The sequence below is a fragment of the Balaenoptera physalus genome (genome assembly GCF_965194825.1).
Source record: "Balaenoptera physalus genome assembly, chromosome: 13".
NCBI lineage: Eukaryota > Metazoa > Chordata > Mammalia > Artiodactyla > Balaenopteridae > Balaenoptera > Balaenoptera physalus.
This window is the reverse complement of record NC_138892.1, coordinates 104,183,070-104,211,034: the sequence shown is the minus strand read 5'-3', so window position 1 is coordinate 104,211,034 and position 27,965 is coordinate 104,183,070. Positions and strand designations below refer to the sequence as shown.

The window sequence follows — 27,965 nt, the reverse complement described above, 5'->3', positions numbered from 1 at the left end:
CTACTGCGATGGGGGAGACAGACTGCATGCAACTCGGAACACAACAGGGACCAATGGAGATTTACAGCCAGGGGCCAGGGTGAAGGAGAGAACGGAAAAAAATGACCAAGACGAACTTGGTGAGATATTGGGGGGTAGGGGGGCGGGTGGGATGAGGAACGTGATTAGAAATCGAGAGTGGAGGAAGAGGAGCTTGATTAGATACCAAGGGTCGGGGCGGGGGGGGCTCTCGATCGAGTGGCTTCGCAGGATTCTCTGGTAAAATCAGGCTCAGCAGGCCAAGCACGAGGCCTAGTCTACACGAGGGCTCCAAAGGACCAGACCAGAGTTTGCTCCCGGAGCGGGTCAGTCTAGGCGGAGTTGGGGGCTCAAGCCGGGCGAGTCTAAGCGCACAGACCCTGCTGACCCTACACCCCCAAAGTGCCGGGGGTTAACGCAAACCTCATAGGACCGAACGTGTCTGGCGCGGTACACCCACGAAGCAGGACTGCTGGCTGCACTGCAGCTTCCAATCAGACCAACCCTAATCGGAGCGGCGACCCCTTTGCAGCTCGTAGCCTCCAGGACCGGGTTTCCCCAGGCACGCCCCGCCTCCCGGCCCGGGGCGGGGCCGCCGCACCTGCCGCGCACCAATCACGGGCCGGCGCGCAGGGGCGCACGCGCCACGGCCGTGGGCGGGGCCTCGCCGCGCATCAGTCTCCGCGACCTGCCGGCCCCCGGCCGCCCTGATTGGCCGTCCGGGGGTGACGTGGAGGCCGCCTCGGCCTATGGCAGCGGAGCCGGCCGGTGGCGGGGTGCGGAAGCGGCGGGGTGCGGCAGGCGCAGTGCCGGGCGGCTTGTGTGGAGTGCGGTGACTGTTCGGGCGGCGCGCGCGGCCTTTGCTTCGCTCTGTCCCGGCGCCGGCGGGATGACGCGCTTCGCTCTGACCGTGGTCCGGCAGTGAGTATGGCCGGCGCGGGCTGCCCTTTCCCCTCCGTGGAGTGTTGCGGGCTGGGCGGGGGGACCGAAGATCTGCACCCGCCCCGCCCTGCCCGTCCCATTTGCTCCTCCGAGGCTCGACCTGGCGATTTCTAGGTGTTTCCCATGAGTTACCCCCTTCCGGCCCTCCTGCCCCAGCGACGCTGAGCGGGAAGCCAGGTGTCAGATGGCAGCGGTCCCGCGTTCGATGGGGACAGGGAGGTCGGGAGGAGTGAGTGTCAAGGGCCCCCGCCGCCGGTTGGCAGCTGAAGCGGAAGAGACAGCCCTGTCGCCGCACCTCCTGGGCCCCGCGTTTGCCCCCGGCCGGTCCCCAGGGTCTGCAGAGTGACTGGTCCGGGGCCGACGTTTCCGCTGCAGGCTCTGCGCCGGCTCCGTCCCTGTCCCCTCGGTCCCCTCGGCCCCCCAGGCCTGTGTCTGAGATTCGCTTCTCCGCAGACCTTCTGTCGCTGGGGGAGGACAGGGGGCCTCGCCCTGCTCTCAGCCGCCTGCATCGCCCCGAATAAATATGTTTATCATATAACGTTACAGGGAGCTAAATGCTGACAAGTCTTTACGTCTCTTCCTCTTTCCTTCTCGACTCTTCTTAGCCCGGTGTTAACGGGAGGTGAAATTCAGGGAGGTCAGGAGCACAGATTTTTCGAGAAAGATCGACGTAGGTTAGAATCTGGGCTGCAGCTAGGAGCCTTGTAACACGGGCTTCCTTTTACCGACTTAATCTCTACGACCTCAGTTTCCTGATTTATAAAATGGGGGTAGTGATAAGACCCACCCACTTCACTGGGTTCGTGTGATAATGAAATGTCAGAAAGGTGAAGAGTATAGCACAGTGGAGGAGAGAAATATATCTGAGAATTAAATAACTTTTGTTTCTGTAAGGACAGCTCTGATACAAATGCAGTGAGTCCTCCAATTTGTGTGTATGGTTAATGGGACCAGCATTCTGAGTGGGTGCTGTGTGTCAGCAGGTAACTAAGGGTTACAGGGTTACAGGTTACTAAGATGCCGTTTTTGACATCGTGGAGCTTGTGGAGAGCAGCAATATGGTCTAACCTTGTCAAGCTGCCTTTAGCCGCTATCTTTTTATTGTCCTGTTCTTATAGGAAGATTATCTTGGCAACCATCTGAAGTTGTCCTGTTAGGATTCACAGGATTTTAATGACTGAGCTAGAAATCGAGCTCCTCTCTCTCCACCCCACCCCTCTCCATTTTATAGAAGGCTTTATGACCATCGTGTGACCTTCTTAAGGTCATACAGCTAGGCAGTAGCAGAACAGGAATTAGAGTCTTGATTGCCCTTTCCTCTAAAGTTTCTGGATGCCTTGACCCAGTGCCTGGCATATAATTGCCACTCAGAAGTCGTAGAAAATCTGGGCAAAACCACCCCTTGAAAAACAAGATGATCCCTATTTAGTTTCTTAATAGACAATAGTTACATGAGTGCGGATTTTATCCCCTCCCTGCTTCTTAAAAAGGGCTTCATTTTTTAAATGGATTCCTCATAGAATTCCTGTGAGGAATTATTTTAAAAATAAGTCTTAATAAATTAGTTTGTGCCAGGCACTGTTGTAATTAAATTCTGACAGCAATCTGGTGAGGTGAAGACTGGCTTCTCAATTTGCCAGTGAGGGAACAGACACAGAGGGCATGTGACTTGCTTATTGTCACATGACAAGTTGGGGCGGTGGCGTTTAAACCAAGGCAGCAGGACTGCGGCCCATCCTCTTAACTATATACTATGCCCTTCTGCCTCCTATTTTACAGAGTTAAAACCTAGTGTTTGTAGATTGCTTGACTATCATCAGCCATTTCAGAGGCTACTTTTTATTTCCTGTGATACAACCATGAAGAGTGATAAGAATTGTTTACTTTGCTCTGTTTTATTCATGGGAAAGTGCAAAGGAAGTGTTGAAATAATTGATAGGGTTAGTTTTCTCCTTCAGAGTTCTCAGAGCTAAAAATTGATGATTCTTTCAGGAAAAGAAACAATTTCAAACTTGATTGATAATCACCAGAGTTCAATGTCATGACTCTTACTGGAATCAGCAAGATTGAATCATTGAGCATAATATTGGGAATTTACCTTGAGTTTCCTATTACCCGACTCTGTCAAATGCTTTGAAACCGAGAGCGTGATCAGTGTGTTTTAAGAGTTGGATAATTTTTGGATAATGCAAGAAAACTTTATAAATGCAGTTTCTTTAAGTTGAACCAAATCCTTTATGAATCTGTGCTGTTACCATCTGTGTGTTGATCTTCATCGTCATACTTGAAAGGGAGAGTGCCAGTTGTATCATTTTTGGAACAGAATACCCCACCTTTCAAACTTCCAGTCTACTAATCTGATTGAGCGGTAGCTTCTGGTGGCCTTAGAGCAGCATGGTTGGAAACCTCAGTACAAGCAGGTCGGCACTGCCATCACCCACAGGGCACATCGAAGGCCCTAGTTCCCTTGAAAGGTTCTTTGTAGGAGTTTGCAGTTGGTTGCCTGCAAAACCACCCCATTTCACTTCCGTTTTTATAGCTAGCTCTTTAAACATTTTTACAAACTATATTTCCTTTACTTTTAACTACTTAAAGATGATGAATCAGTGTAGGTATTGACAGCAAAACTGATTGGTTTTTCTGACTCTGCCTCTGTCGGCACTTAGTCTTCTTGAACGCTAGGCATTGTTCTGTGTGTTAATAAAGCAGGCCAAGTGAATATTCGATCATCTGTAAACTTTTATCAAGATGCATGTAATTGTTATGTTACTGGGATATTTGTTTTCTGGGAGTAGGGTTGATTAACTGGGAGAGCCTATGCAACTAGGCCTAATCTACATATAGACAAAAATATGTCATGAATTGAGTATTTTACATTTTTGCCCCCAGACCATCCAGTGTAACTCTCCATGTTACTAGCGCTTGAAATCTTCTATGTTTTCAAATTATTAATTCATTTTCAAATGAATTAATTGGTGTAGAGGAATTAGGATAAAGCTGTATATTCATGCTTAAATACCAGGTGAGTACACTCCATTCCTGTGTACACCAAAGCGTATCTATTTTGAAAACTTGCCCCAAATATATACTGACTTCCCATGATTTGTCTCTGCTGCAGCAAACCGAGTACTGGTCCGTGGAGTTTGAATTATTTAAAAGGATGTGATTGGGAAATCAAGCTTTCTATACGATTTCTAGAGAAACGCTATAGAATACAAACCAGAACTAACAAAATACCATGTCTCTTTAAGGGAAGAACAGCATGATAATCCACAAAATAAATGGTGCGTATTTGTAGGCCTTTAAATGGCCGGTCCTAGGACTTGACTTCTGGGCCTAAGTGTTTGCGTTCTCGCAGAGTCGGGTGTCTCTCTTGGAACTGAATCACACTGCAGGTTTTGAAAATGAGTGCTGTTATTCCTGACTCCTTTAAAATATATTCCTCTGACCTTTCCACTCCCCTTACCTTCCCTGCCACTGCTACAAGCCAAGCTTTGGTTAGGGAAGTAGCTTAATATTAAACCTTTTAGCCACCCACTTTTCTTCCCCGCTCCCCAAACAAACTAAACAGTTGCTTCAAGGATTTGTACAGACCTCTCGAAAAAGCTGATAAAAGCTGTAAGACTAAATATTTGTGCACGTTTTTGGAAATAAATTCTCTTTCTAGATTCTTACACTATAATGTTTATAAAGTGATTTGAAAGCAAAAAATGCCCAGTAGAACACTAGTGATTATTAATAATGCAGTGATGTCTGTAGCAGTCTCTACTGACTTATAGCTAAAGGAAATCTTTTATTATGTTATAGCTATTTTTTCTCCTTTCGCTGAAATTGGTGAGATGCTGGGGCAGTACTGTTTCAAATTATTGAAGTACTGGGATTCTGATTTTTAATAGGATGACATTTTGATGATATAATGTTTTATTCTGAATCCTTGATCAAATCAGCTATTGGGATTAAGTTAAAATCTTGAGTTACCTTTTCAGTAAGCATACAAAAAGTTATCATCTTGGCAAATCATTTGTGTGATTTATAAAGACCTGGTCTGGCGTAATTATTAAATTTCTTCTCACCCTTGATTTTAAATTTGTACAATGAGCGAGAGAGCTTGTGATCCACAGTAAGTGGGCCAAACCTTCTGAGGTTCCCGTATAAAAGTAAATATGGGATTGGGGGTCAGGGAGGCGTTCTTTGAATTTTGCTGGTAATTGAATTGGTTACAAAGCCATTGTCTAAAGAGGACGTCACTCGTACAGAAGTGAAGCACAGCCCTTTTATTCTTGGTCTCAGCAGGACTGTGAGGCTGAGACAGACAGGAAGTGGATCCAGTGTTTGGGAACTGTTTTCCGTATGAGAAGCAATGCCTTCCCCATCACTTCCCCGGATGCTTTGTTCATCTGAACCGTAGAGCTTAATCTCTTTCATATCCATTTCATATGATTCTGAATGGGTTTTGGAATGCTACAAGACATCTTTTATTAATACTCACCTCAAGAATGATAATACTGGCAAGTGAGTGGCTAGTAGTGCTGTGTAATTTCACTCACTTGTCGTATATTTTTTAAGCCACTACGTCCACATGTTTAGAAATCAGAACAGTTCTCCTGAGTCTTCTGTCCTCTCACCCTGCAGGTGACCACAGCCTCTGCGTCCTCCCGGCATCTCTCATGCAGATGCAAACGTTTACTCTTGTGTCCCGCCTTTCTTTTTCTTTCTATTTTTAAAAATTATTTTGGCTGCGTTGGGTCTTTGTTGCAGTGCTCGGGCTTCTCCTTGCGGTGGCTTCTCTTGTTGCGGAGCACGGGCTCTAGGCGTGCAGGCTTCAGTAGTTGTGGCACGTGGACTCAGTAGTTGTGGCTCGCAGGCTCTAGAGCATAGGCTCAGTAGTTGTGGCGCACGGGCTTAGTTGCTCCGCGGCATGTGGGATCTTCCCGGACCAGGGCTCGAACCTGTGTTCCCTGCATTGGCAGGCGGATTCTTAACCACTGCACCACCAGGGAAGTCCCTGTCCTGCCTTTCTAAAAAGCTAGCAATCTTTGTATATTATTCTGTACCTTGCTTTTTCTGCTGAATATGTCTTGGTGATTTTTCCATCTCTTTACATAAATCACTCTCCAGCAAACACAGCTGCATTGAATTCCATCAGGTAGATATCCCACTGTTTATTTGTTAAGGTAACGGGTTCCCTGCTAAAGGGGATTTACGTTATTTACCATCTTTTGCTGTTAGAAATATACTGTAGCAGATATTCTTTTAAATCTAGATGAATGCAAGCATTTCCAGTAATAGGGCTGCTGGATCAAAGGGTAAACAGACTTGTCATTTTGGTGGATATTTCCAGATGACCCTCCATCCAAAGAGCATGTACACTGAGGTTCTGTTATTTCCCAGGATTCTCTCCAGGTACCAGGCATGTTAGGGTGATGCAGCCTCTGGCCGTGCCTTTTAAGGAACTGGGACCAGGATAGATGCATGACTACAAAAGTTAACTAGCATAGTACAGAAGGTAACTAACTATAGTAGTGCTGGGAAAAATGGGAGCACAGAGTTGGGGTAGTTAAATGGGATGGGGCGGTAGGGAATGGTGCTGGAGAGGGAAGGCTACTTCAAGGAGCCATCTGGCTGTGTTGGGTCTTGAAGAATGAGAGCACTTCGGCCAGGTCCAGCGGTCTCTGTTTTCATAAGATCCCTAGGGGATTCTGAGACACACTCAAGTTTGAGAACCTGTGCTCTAGGTGAGGTTGAAAAACAACTGTTTTTATAAACGAGGGGCAAGGTTCCAGGCAGAGACCTGAGTTTGTGATTCTGACTAAGGTCTGATGGCATTCCTTTGTGGATCTGAGTGAATCAATCCCACGTGAGATATTTTTCTTTTTAAACTAGTGCTTCACGTAAAAAACAAAGCAGGGGTGATGAGCCTTCATGGTAATCAGGGAAATACCAATTCAAGTCAAGGTGAGGTAAAGTGTTCAGGTGCCATTTTGGCACAAATTGAAAGCTGTCACGTGATGGTGAGGGTGTGGAACGCTGCAGAGCGGTAGCGGTTGGTGTAGCCGCTTTGGGTTAGCGAGTAAAGCTGGATGCATCATGGCCCCGCAGTTCCAGTGCTGGGTGTAGGTCGCTAGGCAGGGCTCAACAGACCCCTGAGAGTGAATAGTTTAGGCTTTGCAGGCCACATGGTCTGTCTGAACTGATCATTTCCACCATTAGAGTGTGAAAACAGTCATAAACAATAAATAGACGTATGGGTATGACTGTATTGCAACAGAACTTGGTTCGCAGAAAGACTTGTTTACCAGTCCTTGAGTGGATCTCAAACGTGAGCATGCATCAGCACCACTTGGCGGTTTTATGAAAACAGACTGCGGGGCCGCCACCTCGGAGTTCCTGATGCAGTGTGTCTGGGGGCACGTGGGGCCTAGGACGCTGCATTTCCAGTGAGTTTCCAGGCAGTGCCAGTGATGACGGTCCAGGGACCATGCTGTTGAGAACCACTGCCCTAGAGAGCCTGCTGCGCTCCGAACAAACCTGTTCATGGCAGTGCAGCCCGGAGCTGGAAGCAGCCTAAGTGTCTGTCCCAGGGGACCACGTACCGCATTGTAGTACATGCTTACAGTGGAGTTTACACAGTAAAAACGAGAATCAAGTGCGGCCACACTCAGCAGCATTGGTGTATCTCCCAAAATGTTGAACAAAAGAAGCAACACAGAAAACCACATAGAGTAAGAAGCAAGTCATTGTAAAGTTCAACAACAGGCGAACTAATCTATGCTGCACATGGGCAGGAAAGCGAAGAGGAAAAGTGAGCACTTGCGCAGGCAAAGGTCCTGGCAGGGGATCCACTGGGGAGGGAGGACATTGTGATGGACAGGGACGGGGTCCTGGACCCACTGGGGAGGAGGTACATCGTGATGGACAGGGACGGGGTCCTGGAGGCTGGCAGTGATCTGTTAACTTGGGTGGTGTAATGTGGCTGCTGGCTTTATCATTATATTATTTACTATTTATTTCATAATTTTTAAAAGATTAAAAATGCATTAAGTCTTTGATATCTCTATAGTCTGTCCAAAAATGACTTATAAATACAACTACTGAGTGCTTCCTAAAGCTAAGCAGTGTTCTGGATGCTTTACCTGTGTTCACCCAATCATCCCGAGAATCTTGTGAGGTTGGGACCATTTATTATCCCCATTTTACAGATGAGGAAGCTGAGGCATTGAGCTTAACCCAGCTGGTGAGTGTAGCGCCGGGAGCAGTCTTGTTCCTGGGCCCGATCGATGGCAGCGAGGTTTCCCCTCACGGATTTTCACCTCTCACCGACATGGAAGGGTGTGGACGTGGGCTGTGGAGACAGTTGATTCCAGATGAGGCAATAACTGCATCTGAAGAGGCCTGTGGGGTGTTTCCCCCCACCGTTTCCAGTTCTCTGTCCAGTGTCCGCACAGCACACGCCAGCTCCCACCTCCAGGAGATGCCGGTCTCGAGCATCTCTGGGTTCAGTCTCATCACATAAAAAGAGCTCGGAGAAGTGTCTGCGGGGTCCTCCCGGAGAGCTTTCTGTGCATTTGACGACTGCTTTCATTGTGGGTGCACTCTGTCGTCTGGTCTGGTCCAGGTGCCCTCACCCGCACCTTCCCCCTCCAGCCTCAATCCAGTTGCTTTGCGACACCACTTCCCCCCTTCGCTCTCCCGGTTGCTTCAGAATGGGTTGGGTTTGCTTTTGTAATTGCTCGGTGTTGCAAAGTGGAGCAGCTTGAGCGCTCCAGGACTGAGGAGGCAGGGCCGGGGTCTGCAGCTCTGCGCTCCGCTCTCGGTCCCTCGCGCCTGTCCGCTCAGCCCAGCGGACGGACGGATGGACCAGCTGTCGTGTTTTGGTCCTGATGCCTGTGGGAGTAGTTTTGGTCAACATATTTAAGATTATTTAACAAAAATTTTTTATACGTACATATACTACTTTTAAAATAGTATTTTCTACCTTCAGTTCACTTAAGGTTGTTGATCTATACATTTTAATTTGGGGCAATTTGAAATTTTAGCTTATCGATTAGGTACATAGAATAGATGATTGCAGATAGTAGTTTAGAATAAATTTTATCTTTACAGGTTAGATTCTGACGTATGTACAATATGCTGTCTTTACAAGTATCATTACCTTTTGTTGCTGATTTTTTTTTTTCTCATTTCAAAAATAACCTAATTTGGTAATAAAGGCTTTTTTCCCTCCCTGTTTTAGTGGAGAAACAAGACTTAACAAGGAGAAAATCCTTCAAGGTTGGTATGCTCTGACTCTTATTTTAGCTCTCTCTGTTAGTGTTAATGTGAAATATGGGTTAATCAGATCCGGTGGGGTAGGGTGGACGGGGGCCGCTCTGGGCTGTGAACTGGGATTACGGAATTAAATCATCATGGTCACAGAAATATGATCAGAGCAGATGGTAAGCAAGAGAAGTAAGTCTCTTGAGTGAATTAGATGTAAAGAACAGTGCTCCAAGTTGTTTGTGGGCAGCTTCAAAGCTGATTAAGGAGTTATATTGAGTCTAGTTGTCTTAAAATACATCTGCCAGGATTTTAAATGATTTCATATTTGGAAACAGAAATTTACTGGCTGCTGTTAATGGTATTTTTCTGCTAAGATACTTATATTATTTTTAGTAGTAACAAAGAAATGGTTTAAAAAGAGAATTCCTGTTCTCACATGGGGTTGTTACTTTATTCTGAATAGACTCTCCCCTGCCCCCTGCCTTGTTCTGTTAATTTGGGTTCAGATCTTTTAATCTCCCTGTGATCCAGCTGGTCTGGCTTTTAAAGAATATCTTTCAGCTAGACATGCTATTTCTCTGCTTGGATTATACAAGCATTTAGTTTTATATTTTGGGGTTAGGGACATCTGGGGTTTGCAGAAGCTGATTTTCATACCCCGTGTGCTTGCCTCCCTCTTCTGGAAACCAGTCTGATAATTAAACGCACCTCTATTTCCCATTGACCTGGACCCCACCCAGAGCATCCTCTGGGCTCACATCCCCTACCGCCTTGTCCGCCTTGTCCGTGGGCCCTGCTCCTTTGTCTCATTTCATTCGAAGCTGACGGTAAAACATGAATAAAATTTTCATGTTCACACCTGTTTTGTAGGTCTGTTTTGTGTTTTCCTAACTTTGGAAGTTAGATGCTTAGTTCTTTAAGTTATAGCCTCCTTTTAATTTTTTTTAAAACCCTCAAGCCTTATATGTTTCTAAGTACCATTTTTTTGTCACATACCTGCAGTTTTGATTTGTCGTAATCTGATAAGTATTCAGCACCAAGTATCTTAAATTTCTGTTATGATTTCTTCATTGACCCATGAGTTATTTAGAACTGTTTTTTAAATTTCCAAATGAGTGGGCTTTTGGGTTTTGTTCTTCATCTTTTGTGATTGACTTCCAGTGTCATTGCTTTGTGTTCTGACAATATGGTTTATTTGATAATACGTCTTTGAAATTGGTTAGCGTGGTCAGTTTTTATAAACCTACTACTGTATGTTTGAGAAAAAATCTGTTTTCTAATTGTTGGGTGTGGAGTTCTATATCAGATACTTAACCTTGGTTTTGTTGTTCAAATCTTCCATACTTTACTAATTTTGTAAATTTACTCATTTGCCTGTATGACCTAAGGGTCAGTTTATGAGTGAGATATGTTGGATTTCCCACTGTGATGGCCAGCTTATCCTTTAACACCTGAAGTTCTGTCAACTTGTGCTTTATGTGTTCTGCTTTTATACAGCTAGAGGCTAATTTGTTAGGCACATACAAGTTTTAAAATTGCTCTATCTTCCTGGTGAATGGGAACACTGATTGTTTATAGTGATCTTCACAATCCTTACTAAGACTTTTGTCATAAAGTCTGCATTTCTGAGAGTGATATGGCAACTCCGGCTCTTTGGGGTTGGGATTTGCCTGGTATATATTTTCCTATCCCTTTCCGTTCAACCCTACTGTGTACTGATGTCCTAAGTGTTACCTTGTAAATGGTAGGCAGCTGATTTTGATTCTTTTTAAAAAAAAAAAAAAATACAGTCTTTCTGTTAACTGGTGAGAGTGGTCTGTCCACATTGACTCTGGTTTCTGGTGTGTTTGGACTTTTCCTTTGTGGTTCTTTTCTCCCTTCTTTATCTAGTCCTTTCCTTCTCACTCACCTTTACATCTCAGGTGCCTGCTTTTCTTTTCCTTTTCTTTATCCAACCCACTCTTACTTTCCCTACTGGCCTCGAAATGAGCCATCTCTATCCTTTTGATGGTTGCCTTTATATCTTTACCATTTGTGCCTAACCAAGTGTAAGAGAAATATCATCTCTCCTGAAAAATACAAAGTATGTGCTGCCATTTAGTATCTCAGTCCTGTCTTTTTTTAACCATGCAATGTAGGCATTATTATTTAATTTGTTCCTTAGTGTTTGTTTAGGTTGACATCTGTATTTGCCAGTTTCTCTCCTGACCGTTTCTTTTGCGTCTCAGACCTTCATTCCTGAAACGTCTTTTTTGAAAAGTCCTCTTGTGTAAATCAGCTTGTGGTAAAGATAGTTTCAGTCGATTCTATTGCAGACAATTCTGTTTTTATTCTCCTCAGTCTTTTTTAGTCCAGTCAGTTCTAGACTCACATTCCCTTAGCTCTTGGGAGCTATTTATCTGCTGCTTTTTGGCTTCAGAAGTCTTCTCTCATCCAAATGGTGTCCCACGGTGGGTATCTGTCTTTCTCTGTAACTGCTTTTAAAGTCTTTGTGTTTTATTTTGGTATTCTACAGTTTCTCTTACTAAATCTAGGAAGGTACTTTTTTTTTTTTAGTGATTTATCCTTCTTGGTGTATGTCGTGTTTCCTTCATCTGTAGTTTTATGTCTTCCCTCATTTCTGTTCTCCATTTTCTCTCTTGTCTTTCTGGAGTTCCCACTGAGGTACTTAGGAATCCTCGTCCTTTCTCCGTGTCTCTAACACATCTGTGATGTGCTCCATCTCCTCGTGTCTGTGCCAGGGGACAGCTTCAGCCCTGCCTTCCGGTTCGTGAAGCTTCTCAGCTTAATGAATCTCCTTTTATCCACTGAGAGATGTTTTTTTTTTCCCTCCTCAGCAATTCCATTTTTCATTGTTAAAAGATCTGTCTGGTTCTTTTAGAAAGCTATCTGGTTTTTGATCGCTTTTTGTCGCTTATTTTTGTGACTCAGTTTACAGTCTCTGCTGATTCACACGTCTGACGTATTAGTGGTTCCAAATCTGTTACTTGTTGTTTCTGCCGACTCTCATTCATGACAGATTATTTTCCTGTGTGTTGAGTCATTGGCTGACCTGTTATTCGCTCTAAATCAGTAGAAGACTTGTCAGCTTTTATTGAGAATGACTTGCAATACTGAACGTTACTGAATTCAAACAATGGAGATAAAGAAGGAAAACTTTTCTAGGTGATGATCCGACTACCCAAATGCCGCAGCTGAGGTGAAAACGTAAGGTTGGGGGCAGCATTAATAAAACACGTGGTGAAGTGACGGGCGATGTGAGGGGGGAGAGCTTGGGACAGCCTCCCCATTACCCAGTTCTCGCCAGGCAAACCTTCTTCTGGGAGATACAGAAGAGCCTTTACAGGATCCTAGCTTAATTTTGCTTGCTTTCAGTTCTCTGAAAAGTTATGTGGAAAAGTACCCAAGGAAATCTTTTAATAAAATATAGATAAATGCTCTTTATATTCTCTTAGGTGTGATTTTTATTGCATCCCATATATATATACATATATTTGAATGTTACTGTTCTTTCTCTTAATACCACAGGACAAGGAATAGATGAGCCTCTTTCAGAAACTGGATTTAAACAAGCAGCTGCTGCTGGTATATTTCTTAATAATGTGAAGTTTACTCACGTTTTCTCCAGTGACCTCATGAGGACAAAGCAGGTGAGCTTAGAGTCAAGGCTGAGGCTGATGAGTCAAAAGTCTCAGCAGTTGTAACCTTGAAACATTTGCTGCCAGAGTCCGCAGGGAATTAACTTGCACAAGACATCACCCCCAGCCCTCCTCTCCCTGACAGAACTTACTTCTTTTCCCTTCATTTTACTTTTGTGCTTTGTTTTATTGTGGTAGTTTTTAAGTTAGAGTAGCTTGGGGAAAATGTCTAACAAAAGGCCTATAAAAAGGCAAAGAAGGTGTCGTGAGAGAGAGCCAGTGGAAACACCACAGAGATGTCAGATTTTAGAATCCAGATACAGTTTGAAAAACAACTATGTTACTCTAAAGAAATAAAAGACGTGTGAAATACCTTTAAGGAACAGATTACTATAAAAATGATCCCAGAGATTTAAGAAAGAACCAAATCAACTTCTAAAAGCTCGGTGGAAGGAGGCTTTTGTGGCAACCGTGGGGGAACAACAGGGTTGGAATGTAGCCTCCCCCCATAAACAACTAGCAAACAGGACAAAATCTGTGAAGCAACTGTTTTCAGACATTGGACTTCAGGCAGCGTGGGCTGCGATCCCCGAATGAAGTGAAACAAAACAGGTGAGCCCTCGATCGTCCTGGTTTTCCAGCTGAAGCAATTCCCAGACTCTGGCAGAAGAAGCCAAATAGAGGACGGTGGTCTCAGTGATTGAGGGGACAAAGCTTGGAATTTGGGGAGTTTAAGTAACTAAAATTGGTGGGGAAGAGTGCTGGAGAGCTGCACAGAGAAAGCTCTGCAGACAGATGTGTAGGGGTCCCCGTGATTCTTTGTTGGACGGTTGGTTAATCTGCACACGTGTGGCTGAAACTGCATGAGAGCAGGAAACACGGCTTCGGGCGGGAGGGAAGAGGTCACTGGCGGGCGGTCGTCCACTCGATTCCTGGGGCTCACACAGGGTGGGGAGTCAGAATTCCCACCAGCACAAGTGGAGGCTTTGCTGGATACAGAGAGCATATTACACCTTAATAGTGAGGCTAAACTGTCCTCAGAGGAGCATGAGGTGAGAAGTAGGAGACAGCAGAACCAAATTTCATCTTCTAGAGGTGAAAAATGCAGTATTCTGAAATGAAAATTTCATAGGGTGGGATTAACAGTAGGTTAGACACTGTAGAAGAAGACGTCAGTGAGCATGAAGACGTGGAAACTGAACATTCCAAAATTACCTGTGGAAAGAAAAAAGACTAAGAAGGGAAAGTGAAGAGTCTCAGTGACGTGGAGGGCAGTATCAAGCAGTGCAATATACATGTAGTTGAAGTCTCAGAAGGGAAGCGGGGAGAAGGGTGAGGGTGAGTGTGAATGTAAAAAGATAGAGTTTGAAGAAATAATGACTCAGCAATCTCCAAATACATACCCAGTGAAAGTACTTTCAAAAATTAAGGCAAAGTAAAGACTTTTTCTTTCAAGCACAAGTTGAGGGACCCACACTTATATGGTCAGTTGTTTTCGTTTAGTCTTTCTGGTCAATTGGCGTTTGACACAGATGCCAAGGTAATTCCGTGGTCGAAACGGTGGTCTTTTCAATAAAGGGTGTTGAAACAATGGACCATCCATGCAGAAAAGCACGACATGTGACTCTTACCTCACACAGTCCACAAAAACCAACTTGCAGGTGTTCATAGAACAAATCTAAAAGCTAAATCTATGAAAATTCTATAAGGAAACGGGAAAAATCTTTATAAAGGCATCTTGGAACAAAGCATAAACAAGACACAGATTGGGAGAAAATTGTAAACATGTGTCACATGTATGTAATACATGTGTATATATCTGACACATATGTATGTATGATCAATATATATCTCTTAGCTGTATAAATAGATACGATTCTTCCAACTCAGTAATTAGACAAATAGCCCACTTTAAAACTGGCAAAAGATTTGAATTTGACCAGGTGCTTTACAAAGTGAGATATGGGGAAAGCCAGTAAACAGATGAGAAGGTGCTCAGCATAATTGATCGTGACAGAAACGCATATTAAAACCACAGTAAGATACCATTACACAACGTGTGCATGGCTAAAATTAGAAAGATAAGGGATGTGGAACAACTAGAACTCAAGACGTTGCTGGTGAGAATGTAAAGTGGAACAGCTACTTTGGAAAACAGTTTGAAAGTTGAACATACACTAACTGTGTGATCCAACAGTTTCAATCCCAGAAATTTATCCAAGAGAAGTAAGAATATATGTCCACACAAAGACTTGTACACAAATGTTTTATGACAACTTTATTTGTAATAGGCAGAGAGTGGAAACAACCCACGTGTTGATCAGTAGGTGAATGGAGAAATGAACACGGTGTATTCGTACAGTGGAATACATCAGCAGCACAGAGGAGTCCCCAGGAGAGTGTCTGAGCAAAAGCAGGCAGATGTGGAGGAGTGCAGACTGTGTGATTCCACTTACATGAGACTCTAGAACACATGAAGCAGGTAGTGCGGGCCGGGGGCCAGGAGTGGGAGGCATTGGCTGGCAAGGGCACGAAGGAATCATTTCGGCCGATAGACTTCTTCTCTGTCTTGATTTTGGCGGTACTTAGATCTGTCACAACTCAGTGACCTGTACGCTTGAAATATACTTCAATAAAATTTACTTAAAATATGGGAAAAGTTGATCCAAAAATGAAAACCTCAGTGGCTGTACTAAATTATAGACTAGATATAGCTGAAATGGTCATTTGCTTATAGATAAATGTAAGATAGCAACTGAAGTGTAGCACAGTGTGATAAATAGATTAAAAATAAGACTAAGACAGAAGGATGTGATGAGAAGGTCTGTTGTCTTTCGAGAGGAAGTATCAGAGAGAATGGGAAAGAGGCAATATTCGAAGAGGTCACAGTTAATAAACTACAGAATTATTGAAAGATAGCAAAATATCAGATCCAGAAAGTGTAAAAATATCCCGGTCAGAATTAAAAAAAGAAACCCACACATCTACACTTACAGCAATATTGCAAAACTCCAAAGACTATGAAGGAAAAAACATTATCCATTAAAGACCAATATCAGACTATCAACAAATGTGTCAATATCAACAATAATTTGATGTGCTGAGAGATAATAAAGATTAATCTAGAGTTTTATACAGCAAAACATTTTCTAGAGAATAGGTGAAGTGAAGACATTTCAGACAAACAAGCTAGAAAGAAACTTTCAAAGGATAATTGAAGAAGGAAAGTAATTCCAGAAGAGATGTCTGAGATTCAGAAAAGAATAGTGAGCAAAAGAAATTGGTACAGGTATAGGTAAATATAAACAAATATTGATGATGTAAAACAGTGTCTGATTTTTGGAAGGGAGTTAAAAAACAAGGCAGACTACGGACTTTAATTATTTCTACCGTTTGGCAAATACAGTGTCTCTTGTCAGAGTAACCAGGTACACAGTGAGAGAAGGAAACATGAACAAAAATTAGCAAAAATAAAAGGCAGCAGAAAGAGCCACAGGAGTTATCCGGTATCTGGAGTTATCAGATGTAGCCTTTAAAATAATCATTGAATGCACAGATAAAAATGACATGGAGAATTTCAGCAGAGAACTGGAAATTACAAACAAGAACCAAATGCAAATTCTAGAACTGAAAAGATAACTGAAATTAATATTCAACGGATGGGTTTAAAACCAGTTTAGACACACCTGAACGGAGAACTAATGAACTAGAACCTTTTTCTGTAAAGGGCTAGTTAGTTAAATTTGAAGTTTTGTGGGCTGTATGGTCTGTGTCACAATTGTGAACTCTGCCGTTGTACTGTGAAAGCAGCCATAAATGATACATAAACGGCTGAGTTCTAATAAAATGTTATTTACGGAAACAAGCCATTTATTTATTTATTTATTTATTGGCTGCGTTGGGTCTTTGTTGCTGCACCCTGGCTTTCTCTAGTTGTGGTGAGCAGGGGCTACTCTTGTTGCGGACCACGGGCTCTAGGCGCTCAGGCTTCAGTAGTTGTGGCACGCAGCTTTATACAGTTGACCCTTGAACAGTGTGTGGCTTCGGGGCCCCCACCCTCCTTGCAGTCAAAAATCTGCATGTAGCTTTGCAGTCAGCCCCGTGTATCCACGGTTCCACATCTGAGGATCGTGTCGTACTGTACTGTAATGTGTGTTTTTAAAAATCCATGGATACGTGGACCTGTGCAGTTCAAACCCATAGTCAAGGATCATCTGTATATTTTGGATATTAATCCCTTAGATACATGATTTACAGTTATCTTCTGTCATTCAGTAGGTTGCTCTCATTTTGATGATGGTTTCCTTTGCTATGCAGAAGCTTTTTAGCTTAATGTAGTCCCACTTGTTTATTTTTCTCCCTTGTCTTTAGAGTCAGATCTACAAAAACATCGCAAATACTAATGCCAGTGAAGTTACTGCCTATGTTTTCTTCTAGGACCTTTATGGTTTCAGACCTTACATTCAAGTCTTTAATCCATTTTGGGTTAACTTTTGTGTCGGGTATAAGATAGTAGTGTAGTCTCTTCTTTTGCATGTAGCTGCTTGGTTTTCCCAACACCATTTGCTGAAGAGACTGTCCTTCCTCCATTGTGTGTTCTTTGCTCCTTTGTTGTAAATTAATTGTCCATATATACGAGGGTTTATTTTTGGGCTGTCTATTTTATTCCATTTATCAATGTGTCTGTTTTTGTGACAGTACCATACCGTTTTGATTGCTGTAGCTTTATAGTATAGTTTGAAATCAGGGAGCGTGATTCCTCCAGCTTTGTTCTTTCTTAAGATTGCTTTGGCTATTCGGAATCTTTTGAGATTCTGTACAAATTTTAGAATCATTTGTTCTAGTTCTGTGAAATATCGCCACTGGAATTTTGATAGGGATTGCATCAAATCTAGATTGCTTTGGGTAGTGTGGACATTTTAACAATATTAGTTCTTCCAGTCCATGAACACAGAATATCTTTGCATTTATTTGTGTCTTCAGTTTTTTTCATCAGTGTCATAGTGTTCAGTGTACAGGTTTCACCTCCTTGGTTAAATTTATTCCTAGGTATTTTATTCTTGTTGATGCAGTTGTAAATGGGACTATTTTCTTAATTTCTCTTTCTGATAGTTCACTAATTAGTGTGCAGAAACACCATAGATTTCTGTATATTAATTTTGTATCCTGTGACTTTACTGAATTCATTTATTCTAATAGTATTTTGATGGAGTATTTAGGATTTTCTGCATATAGTATCATGTCGTCTGCAAACAGTGACATTTTTACTTTTTCCTTTCCAATTTGGATGCCTTTAATTTCTCTTTCTTTCCTAATTGCTGTGACTAGGACTTCCAAAACTATATTGAATAAAAGTGTGATGGTGGGCATCCTTGTCTTGTTCCTGATCTTAGAGGAAAAGCTTTCAGCTTTTCACCATTGAGCATGATGCTAGCTGTGGCCTTGTCATATATGGCCTTTATTATGTTGAGGTATGTTCCCTCTATACCCACTTGGTTGAGAGGTTTTTTTTTTTTTATCATAAATGGGTGTTGAATTTTGTCAAATGCTTTTTCTGCATCTATTGAAATGATCATGTGATTTTTATCCTTCAGTTTGTTAATATGGTGTACCATGTTAGTTGATTGCATATGTTGAACCATCCTTGCATCCCTGGAATAAATCCCACTTGATCATGGTTTATGGTCCTTTTAATGTATTGTTGGATTTGGTTTGCTAATATCTTGTTGAGGGTTTTTGCATCTTATGTTCTTCAGGAATACTGGCCATAATTCTTTCTGTGATGTCCTTGTCTGGTTTTGGTATCAGGGGTAATTCTAGGTTTGTATAATGTGTTTGGAAGATTTCCCTCCTCTTCAGTTTTTGGGAAGATTTCAAGAAGGTTAGGTATTGAATCTTTGAATGTTTTGTAGCGTTCCAGGTGGTTAGTGAAGCCATCTGGTCCTGGGCTTTTGTTTGTTGGAAGAGTTTAGATTACGGATTCAGTCTCCTTACTAGTAATCAGTCTATTCATATATTTTATTTCTTAATGATTTAGTCTTAAAAGCATTGAAATTTCTAGGAATTTATCCATTTCTTCTAGGTTGTTCAATCTGTTGGCATATAACTGTTTGTAGTAGTCTCGTACAATCCTTTGTATTTCTGTGTTTTCAGTTGGAGCCTCTCCTCTTTCCTCTGATTTTATTTATTTGGGCCCTCTCTCTTTTCTCTTGGTGAGTCTGGCTATAGGTTTGTCGGTTTTGTTTCTCTTTTCAAAGAACCAGCCCTTATTTTCGTTGATATTTTTCCTATTATTTTTAGTCTCTATTTTATTTATTTCCACTCTGATCTTTATTATTTCCTTTTGTCTATTAATTTTGGACTTTGTTCTTTTTTTTTTCCTAGTTCCTTTAGGTGTAAAGTTAGATCATTTGGGGTTTTTCTTATTTCATAAGGTAGACCTGTATTGCTATGAACTTCTCTCAGAACTGCTTTTTGCTGCATCCCATAGATTTTGGTATGTCGTATTTCTGTTCTCATTTGTCTCTAGGTATTTTTTGATTTCTCCTTTGATTTCTTCGATGATCCATTGGTTGTTCAGTAGCATGTTGTTTCACCTCCACATTTTTGTGGTTTTTCCTGTTTTTTTTTTTCTCCTTGTACTTGATTTCTAGTTTCATACAGTTGTGGTCAGAGAAGGTGCTTGTTATGATTTCAGTATTCTTGAATTTATTGAGACTTGTTTTGTGACCTAATAGGTGATCTATCCTGGAGAATGTTCCATGTGCATTTAAGAATGATATTTTGCTCCTTTTGGATGGAGTGTTCTGTTTATATGTATTAATCCATTATTTAAGACTGATGTTACTGATTTTCTGTCTGGATGACCTACCTATTTGTGTAAGTGGGGTGCTAAAGTCCCCTACTATTATTGTATTGCTCTCAGTTTCTCTCTTTAAGTCCGTTAATATTTGCTTTAAATATCTTGGTGCTCCTGTGTTGGGTGCATATACATTTATAAAATTATATCTTCTTGTTAGATTGACCCCTTTATCATGTAATGCTCTCTTTGTCTTTTATTACAATCTTTGTTTTAAAGTCTACTTTGTCTGATATGAGTGTAGCCACTCCAGCTTTCTTTTCATTCCTGGTTGCATGGAATATCTTTTCCCATCTTTTTATAGTCTATGTGTGTCCTTTGTTCTCAAGTGAGTCACTTGTAGGCAGCCCATAAATGGCTCTTTTTTTTTTTTTTAAATCTATTCAGCCACTCTGTATCTTTGATTGGCATATTTAGTTGAGTTAGCTTTAAAGTAATTATTGCGAGGTGTGTACTTCTTGCCATTTTGTTAATTGTTTTCTGGCTATTTCTGTAGTTCCTCTCTGCTCCTTTCTTCTCTTTCTCTCTTCCCTTGTGGTTTGGTGGTTTTCTTTAGCGTTATGTTTAGATTCCTTTTTCATTTTCTTTTGTGTATTTAGTGTAAATTTTTTCTTTGTGGTTACTATGAGGTTCACATATGACATCCTATATAAGTAGTAGCCTGTTTTAAGTTGGTAGCAACTTAAATTTGAACACATTCTCAAACTAGCTTTTCACTCCTCCCTGCCATGCTTTATACTTTTTATGACACATTTTACATCTTTCTATTTTATGCATCCCTTAACTAATTATTGTAATTTTACTGCTTTTGTCTTTCAGCCTTCATCTTTGTTTTATAAGTGATTGATCTACTACCTTTATTATATTATTTACCTTTTCCAGTGAGATTTTTGCTTTCATATGTTTTCTTATTATTAATTAGTGCCATTTCTTTTCAGCTTAAAGAAGTCCCCTTAATATTTCTTTTTTTAAAAAAATAAATTTAATTATTTATTTATTTTTGGCTGCATTGGGTCTCCATTGCTGTGTGTGGGCTTCCTCTAGTTGAGGTGAGCAGGGGCTACTCTTCATTGTGGTGCATGGGCTTCTCATGGCGGTGGCTTCTCTTGTTGCCGAGCACGGGCTCTAGGTGTGTGGACTCAGTAGTCATGGCTCGCAGGCTCTAGAGTGTAGGCTCAGTAGTTGTGGTGCACAGGCTCAGTTGCTCCGGGTCATGTGGGATCTTCCTGGACCAGGGCTCGAACCCATGTCCCCTGCATTGGCAGGTGTATTCTTAACCACTGCGCCACCAGGGCATTCCCCCCTTAATATTTCTTTCTTTCTAGGGTTGGTTTAGTGGTGACGAACTCCTTTAGCTTTGTTTCTGGGAAACTCTTGATCTCTTCTTCAATTCTGAATAACCTTGCTGGGTAGAGAAAAGATTCTTAGTTGGAATTCTCAGCACTTTGAATATGTTATGCCACTTCCTTCTGGCCTGTAAGGTTTCTACTGGAAAATCTGCTGTTAGCCTTATGGGGTTTTCCTTGTCCTTGGGAGGAGGTGAGTTCAGTGTCTTCCTATGCTACCATCGTGAACACTCCCAGGATGATATTTTTTTTGGCTGCGTGTGCAGCTTGTGGGATCTCAGTTCCCCGACCAGGGATCGAACCCAGGCCCCCCTGCAGTGGAAGTGCAGAGTCCTAACCACTGGACCGCCAGGGAATTCCCCAAGAATGATTATTTTTATGAGAAAAGAGATAGTTGTCTTTTGATTTGCAGACCGTGCATGGAATTTTGGAGAAGAGCAAATTTTGCAAAGATATGACAGTAAAGTATGATTCAAGACTTCGAGAAAGGGTAAGTAACTTACATATTGTTCTTTTACCATAAATTATCAATAAACCAACTCAGTTTATCCCATGGCTAGAAATTAAATGCCTACCTGCTAGGGATGTGATATCAGCTATTACATGAAGAATCTACTGTGTGGCAGTTACTGTTACTTACTCTCATAAATAGTGTCTTCTTTGATTATTAAAATCATAGGAAAGAGGTATCTTAAATTATAAAAGCAAGGCATACTTGTGAGAACTTAGTACAGAAGAGTTTAAAATTAAAGGTGAAAAGTTCTCTTCCCAGTCTCCTAATCCTACCCCATAATTATAAGCATGAATAGACTTCTTTATGCCAACTTTATATACTTTACCAGAAATGAATCTTCCTGAAACTGTGATTTAGCTAAAAGACGGCAATTTCGGATCTGAGATTTGGCCCCAAGTCTCCTCCTCGAGCAGTGTTTTTGGTGCACTCTATAACGCTGGCCTGTAAGCTGCTTGCTCTCCTGCCAGCCCTGTGGTTTCCTCTACCCCTGGAGAGAAGCGTAGCAGCGTGGCCAGGGCGTCTTCACAGAGCTGCTTTTCATAACCTGCGTGTGTTCACTGTAATAGCTCAGCATGTAGACTAGAGCTGCAGCACGAGCGCTCCCTGGAAAGGCTCACTCTGTGCCCAGGAACCAGTGCTCGAACGTTGTTCAAGAAAAATGTCCTGGGAGCTCCCTGGCGGTCCAGTGGTTAGGACTCCACGCTATCACCACTGAGGGCGCGGGTGCAATCCCTGGTTGGGAAACTAAGATCCCGCAAGCCGTGCTTTGTGGCCAAAAAAAATAAAATAAAATAAAGCGCGGCCAAAACAAAACGAAAACGACACCTATCCCCAAAACTAACGCTGAATAGATTAAAAGAAGAAGATGTCCTGAGTTCAGTGGAACGCTGCACGGGGCCCGTCACCACGTGAAGGAGAAAGCGTTGTCGTCGGCTGGGCCATCCCTTCTCCATCGTGCTCTCTCCTGAGTAACTTCACCCTCTCCAGTGATTTCGGTCCGTGGCCCTTCCCTGAGCTGCGCACACACACCGAGCTGCCTGTGGCTCAGCTGCCCCGCGGCCGCATCCGCCCAGTGGAACGCGCTCCCCTCTCCACACGGCCCTGCTCCCCGCGGTGGCTGAAACCCTCCTGCCGGCCCTTCCCTGTCTGTCGCTCTGCACGTCCTGTCCTTGTCTTGTCCGCGCCGCCTCTGAGTAGTTCCCGAACGCGTCATTCCTCCGCGCGACCCCCGCTGCCCTCCTCCCGCCGCTCTCCTCCCGCCGCTCGGCACCCTCTGTCGCCTGGGTCACTGAGGGTGATTCTCCTGCTTTCTGACTTGCTCCCCGCTTTTCCAGTCTGATCTGCACGCTGCAGCCAGAGCAATCTTTGCAAAATCTGGTTGCCACACCCCTGTGTAAGCGGGTTCACTGCTTCTCTTCTACCCTCAGGAGCTGTCATAACTCTGACCCGGCTCTCGGGAGCTGCGGGGTCTGAGCTGTTGTCTCCTGCCTCTTGCCGGGTGCTCGGTGCCTGGGTTTAGCGGTCGCACGCGTGGGCACTGGCGCCGTGCTCACCGCATCCCGCCGCTGTTCCAAGAGCCGCGGGCTTGTTCATCTTCACAAGGACCCCGGTGCCGGGAAGATGTAGAAACCTTATTTCTTAACCCCCGTTTTACAGAAGCAGAAACCGAGGCACATGGAGGTCAAGTCCAGGCCCAGGGTCCCAGAGCTCATTCGTGGCAGAGTTCAGATTCACACTGAGGCCTCTGGGCCTGGAGTCCGTGCTCTGGACCACTGGTCACACGCCTCTCAGCCTCTTTCCGGAGTCTCCCGAACACCCCGTGCTCTGTGCTCACTGAACCTCCGCATCTGTCCTCCACTCTGCCTGGAATGCTTGCTCCCAGGCCTGGCCAGCTTCCACTCGCCAGAGGCTTTGGCCCTCGGTGGTTTCCCGAGTCCAGATTAGACATCCCTGCCATATCTGTCAGTCTCTCTCCATGTCGGCACTTTTCCACTTGCAGTTGCTTGGTATCCCCACTACCCCGTGGTCTCAGCAAGGGTGGGAGCTGTGCAGCCGCCCGTCCTCTCCTCCTAACTGCCCAGCAAAGCGTTTGGAGTATTCAGCAAATGGCTGTTTCCACTCCTGTGAAAACAAAGCAACTGTTGGCTTTTAATGGCCCTCTTTGTAATAGTTAGGTTGCTCCAGATATAATTAAGAGTGTAAGAAATTGGGCTTGAAGATTGGAAGAGCAGCTGGTAAAGTGTGCATGTATTCTTATAAAAAAGTAATATTTCACTTTTGGATTTCTTATCTGATGGTGGTGTTAGAATCTTTTGGCATCATCAGTGCAAACCATAAGTGACCATTTGTCTCTTTCAATATTTTCTTATACAAGTAATCCATTGTCATTGTAGGGAATTAAAACTAAGAACACTTTGGAAAAAAATACAATTAAAATTTCTACCACACACAAACACTGAATATTTTGGTATGTGTGCTCCTGACTTTTTCCTTCTTGTCTGTTTTTATCTGTCTGTCTATCTGTTTGTGTATATGTTTTTCGAAATGAAATCCTACTCTATGCATTGTTTTTTAACTGGCTTGTCTCACGTACTGTGTTTTTCAGTGCCCATAAATGCACATCAATATGATCACATAATTAATGTCTCTTGTATTCTTAAGATATTGCTATTGCATCATGTGTTTAACCAAGCTACTACTGACCTAGTTTAGGACATCTAGGTTGTGACTAGATTTTCCACTGATGTAAATAATGTTAAAATATAAACATCTTTGTAGTTGATCCTTCACACACATATCTCATACATTTCCTAGAAATGGAATTGCTGAGTGTGTACTTTTTAAAAGGACTTTTGTATGTATTGCTACATTTCCTTCCAGAAAATCTGTGCCAATTTATACTCCCATGAATGATCTAGGAGAGAGTTTTTCCCACATCAACACTGGCTATTAGTGATCTCTGTGGTCTTCTGATTTAATAACTTATGAAAGGTGTCATTTTAGTTTTCACACTCTGGATTCCTAGTGAGGTAGATTTCCTATGTTTATTGGCCATTTGCATTTCCTTTGTGACTTGCGTGTCCTTTGCTAAGACTCAATTTTTATGAATCTAAAAAGCTAATGAGCTTTGAAGTCACATGGATCTGGGTCTGCATTTTCTCCGAGGAGATAGGATACAGTAAACCAAGGAAATCTAAGCTTATCCCCAGAATGATTGTTCCGAATTTGCCATAAACATGTACTTAGTTGTTGTATTGCAAATTCCTTTGAGGCCTTTTTGTCTGTTGGATCATTGCAGAAATACGGGGTTGCAGAAGGCTGGCCGCTGAGTGAGCTAAGGGCCATGGCCAAAGCAGCTGGGCAGGAGTGCCCTGTGTTCACACCGCCCGGAGGAGAGACCTTGGACCAGGTACGTAGCCCTGGGGAAAGTCGCCGCGTCCGTGAGCGTGCCAGTGTCAAAGAAGCTGCAATCTTGACTCGAAGATGTTTCTGAATTGTAGCTAAGCAGTTTGGAAGTTGTTTGGTTCACAAAACAACTCTGCATCATACCATTTTTTCCCCTTTTAAGCTGTCCTGTCTTTCTCTTAAGTCATTACCGATAATGGATTTGAGGAAATGCGTTATTAGATGGGTCTGTTAAGAAAACTCCTTGAAAAGGGAGCAGTAACCTTCGCAGTGGCAGTGGAGTCGGTGAAGCAGGCATGGTGCTGGCCAGCGGGATGGTGGGCAAAACCCGGCAACTTGCGTGGCAAGACCATCAGGCCTCTCCTGCGCCTGCCGCTCTAGGTGACATCGTAGCCCTGCTTGCATTGCTCTGGAGTGTTCTGCTTTTGAGTTGTGTTATTGGTGATTCCCCCCCCCCCATTTTTAATTTTCATAATTTTCTTGTAAAGACTTTGTATTAGTTTAGTGAGGGAAGGCTTTTTATCCTTGTTGTTCTGATTGAACGGAAGTGCCGGCTGCAGTTTCCCTAGGTATTCCTAGTTTCCTGCTGTTTTATGGGCTTCTGTTTGCTTGTAGATTCCCCCAGCTAGACTCTGAGTGCTTTGAAGTCAGGAATTAGTCATTGTTATCTTACTCACCTTTGTCCCCAAAATGCTTTCATGGGTCCAGAAATAAGGTGGGCGCTTACTTACCAGTGTCTGTGGAAGCACTGATTGAATGAATAGAAACACAGCGTTTCATCTGCTTCTGTAGTCACTGACGTGTAGACGTATGACGTGTAGAAAAACTCAGTTCTGTTTATGTCTTAAAACAGTCATTAATGTCACTTTATTTCACCTTTTTTTTTTCTTTCCTTGTAGGTGAAAATGCGTGGAAAAGACTTCTTTGAATTTCTTTGTCAGCTGATCCTGAAAGAAGCAGGTCAGAATGAACAGTTTTCCCAAGAAGCCCCGAGCGACTGTCTGGAAAGTTCTTTGGCAGAGATATTTCCTTTAGGGAAAAACTGTGCCTCCAAGTTTCATTCGGACAGCGGCGCTCCAGGGTTAGTGGCCAGTGTCTTAGTTGTGAGTCACGGCGCCTACATGAGAAGCCTGTTGGATTATTTCCTGACCGACCTTAAGTGTTCCTTCCCAGTGACCCTGAGCAGGTCCGAACTCACATCAGTCAGCCCCAATACAGGGATGAGTGTCTTTATCATAAACTTTGAGAAAGGAGAAGTGAAACCAACCACCCAGTGTGTGTGTGTGAACCTACAGGGCCACCTGACCGGGGTGACCAAAACTCACTAAATTTAAATCTGCATCGAAATCTAAAAAATGTGAGCCTCTGAGGGAGTGCCTTTGACTTTATTTCCACTCTCTGCTAATGCAGACTTGGAAACGGTTAAAAAGCTGTCCGTTATAGCAGGTTGTAAAGCTCGAATGGAATCAGGGCCACATGAAACACTAATGGAAAACCATCGGGAATTGACTTCTTTTTTGTGAGTACAGTTGGAATTTTCCAGGGTAATTTTACCGCCCTGCTCGGTGACATCTCTGGATTGTAAATGGATGAAGGAACTCAGTATTGCAAATTGGGGGATCAATAATCCTGTTACTATGGGTTTTTTTGCTTTTTTAATATCCTGGTGTTTTTGGTATTTTTCTTTAATGTCTGAAAAATCTAGCCTCTTTTATTGGCTCTTGGTAAGATACTGTATGTTTTCTTTTTTACTGTCTCATCCAGTTCTTGGAAGAGGGAACTATTTGTAATTGCCACTCCATACTTATGTGAAAATATGTTATATTCAAAAAGTCCTTTAAAGGAGAAATGCTTGCCGTCATAGTTTATGTAAAAGCAAACGACACTAGATGTTTAATACAGAAATCAACTGTTGGAATTGTTTCCTCTGGAGGGTTTGAGATGCAGATGAATGTGGATTGTGGTTGCAGAATAGTCTCGTGAGGAAGAAGCATCATCTGATTACAGAATTTTTAAAGCAGGAATCTGAGCAGAGGAAGAGAAGAGAGCAGATCTTTCTTATCTAACCTGTAGGCTGAAGAATTTAGTTTGAAGATGGCGCTAAAGAAAGTAAACGGCTGCTTCACAGTAGCCCCAGAATAAAAGAGGCTTCACTGAAAAGAACCGTGGTTTTTTTGTGGAAGGTACAGATGAGGTTTCCTCTCCTTTCCACCAGATGGCACTGGAGAAAAGGGAGTTTGGTTACCTTAATTCTGTACAAAAGATGGGTCGCTCTGAGGCCCTCATGTAAATGGAGAACGTGTTTTCCATGCAGTTTGCCTTTAAATGATCACGTTGATGAATGCTGTGAGTCTCAGCTCACAAGAGGGTAGGACTGAGGCTGTCAGTTAAGGCTAAAATCACGTGTGGTCGTATTTCAAGTTCAGGATCATGCCGTCCTTAGTGTGTCCAGCGCTGCCCGTGTTCGTGCCACTACTGGAGCAGAGCACGTGGTCGAGCACAGAGGAAGTTCACTGCAGACGAGAAGCTGGAAAGTAACCAAAAAGGACAGATCATAAACGTCCACATCCCCGCCATCCAGAAGTAATATTCCCCCCCTTTTTTCTTAAAAAGAAGTAACACATTGCGCTGTAAGCCAAGCTCCTTTAAGCAGCTGTCGCTGTCCTGTTTCCTCCTGTTCTCTACAGAGGCAGCCAGCACCGCCAGTCTGTACAATCATCCACCCTTCACCTGGCCACCTAGTGTCATAAGGGAACAACGGTATTGTTCGGGTGTTTTTAAAATGTACAAAATATCAAGCTGTCTGTATTCTGTATTTTCACTTATTACATGTACCTTGGGGCTCCATATTGGTATGTATAGACAGATCTGGTTACTTGTAACCACTGTATTGTACAAAATAAATGTAGTACCTTTTATTTCTTTATTCTCATATCAATGGACATTTCCGTATATTCACTGTTTACTTATAGAAACAATGCTTA

At 42.9% G+C, this 27,965-nt stretch overlaps 1 protein-coding gene across 7 annotated transcripts; it reads left to right on the top strand.

The window, feature by feature from the left end:
- The first annotated feature begins 783 nt into the window (after nucleotides 1-783).
- Nucleotides 784-27,919, top strand: TIGAR (TP53 induced glycolysis regulatory phosphatase). Of its 7 annotated transcripts, none has more exons than XM_082421258.1 (6): nucleotides 784-939; nucleotides 9,194-9,231; nucleotides 12,748-12,869; nucleotides 21,475-21,552; nucleotides 24,875-24,985; nucleotides 25,881-27,919. In XM_082421258.1, exons 1-6 carry the CDS (start codon nucleotides 908-910, stop codon nucleotides 26,307-26,309), a joined length of 810 nt encoding a protein of 269 aa, XP_082277384.1. In that variant the 5' UTR covers nucleotides 784-907; the 3' UTR covers nucleotides 26,310-27,919. The 7 variants fall into 7 exon arrangements, with proteins under 7 accessions (XP_082277384.1, XP_082277382.1, XP_082277383.1 ...); XM_082421256.1 differs by having other exon boundaries at nucleotides 24,848-24,985; XM_082421257.1 differs by having other exon boundaries at nucleotides 21,457-21,552.
- The last annotated feature ends 46 nt before the right edge of the window (nucleotides 27,920-27,965 follow it).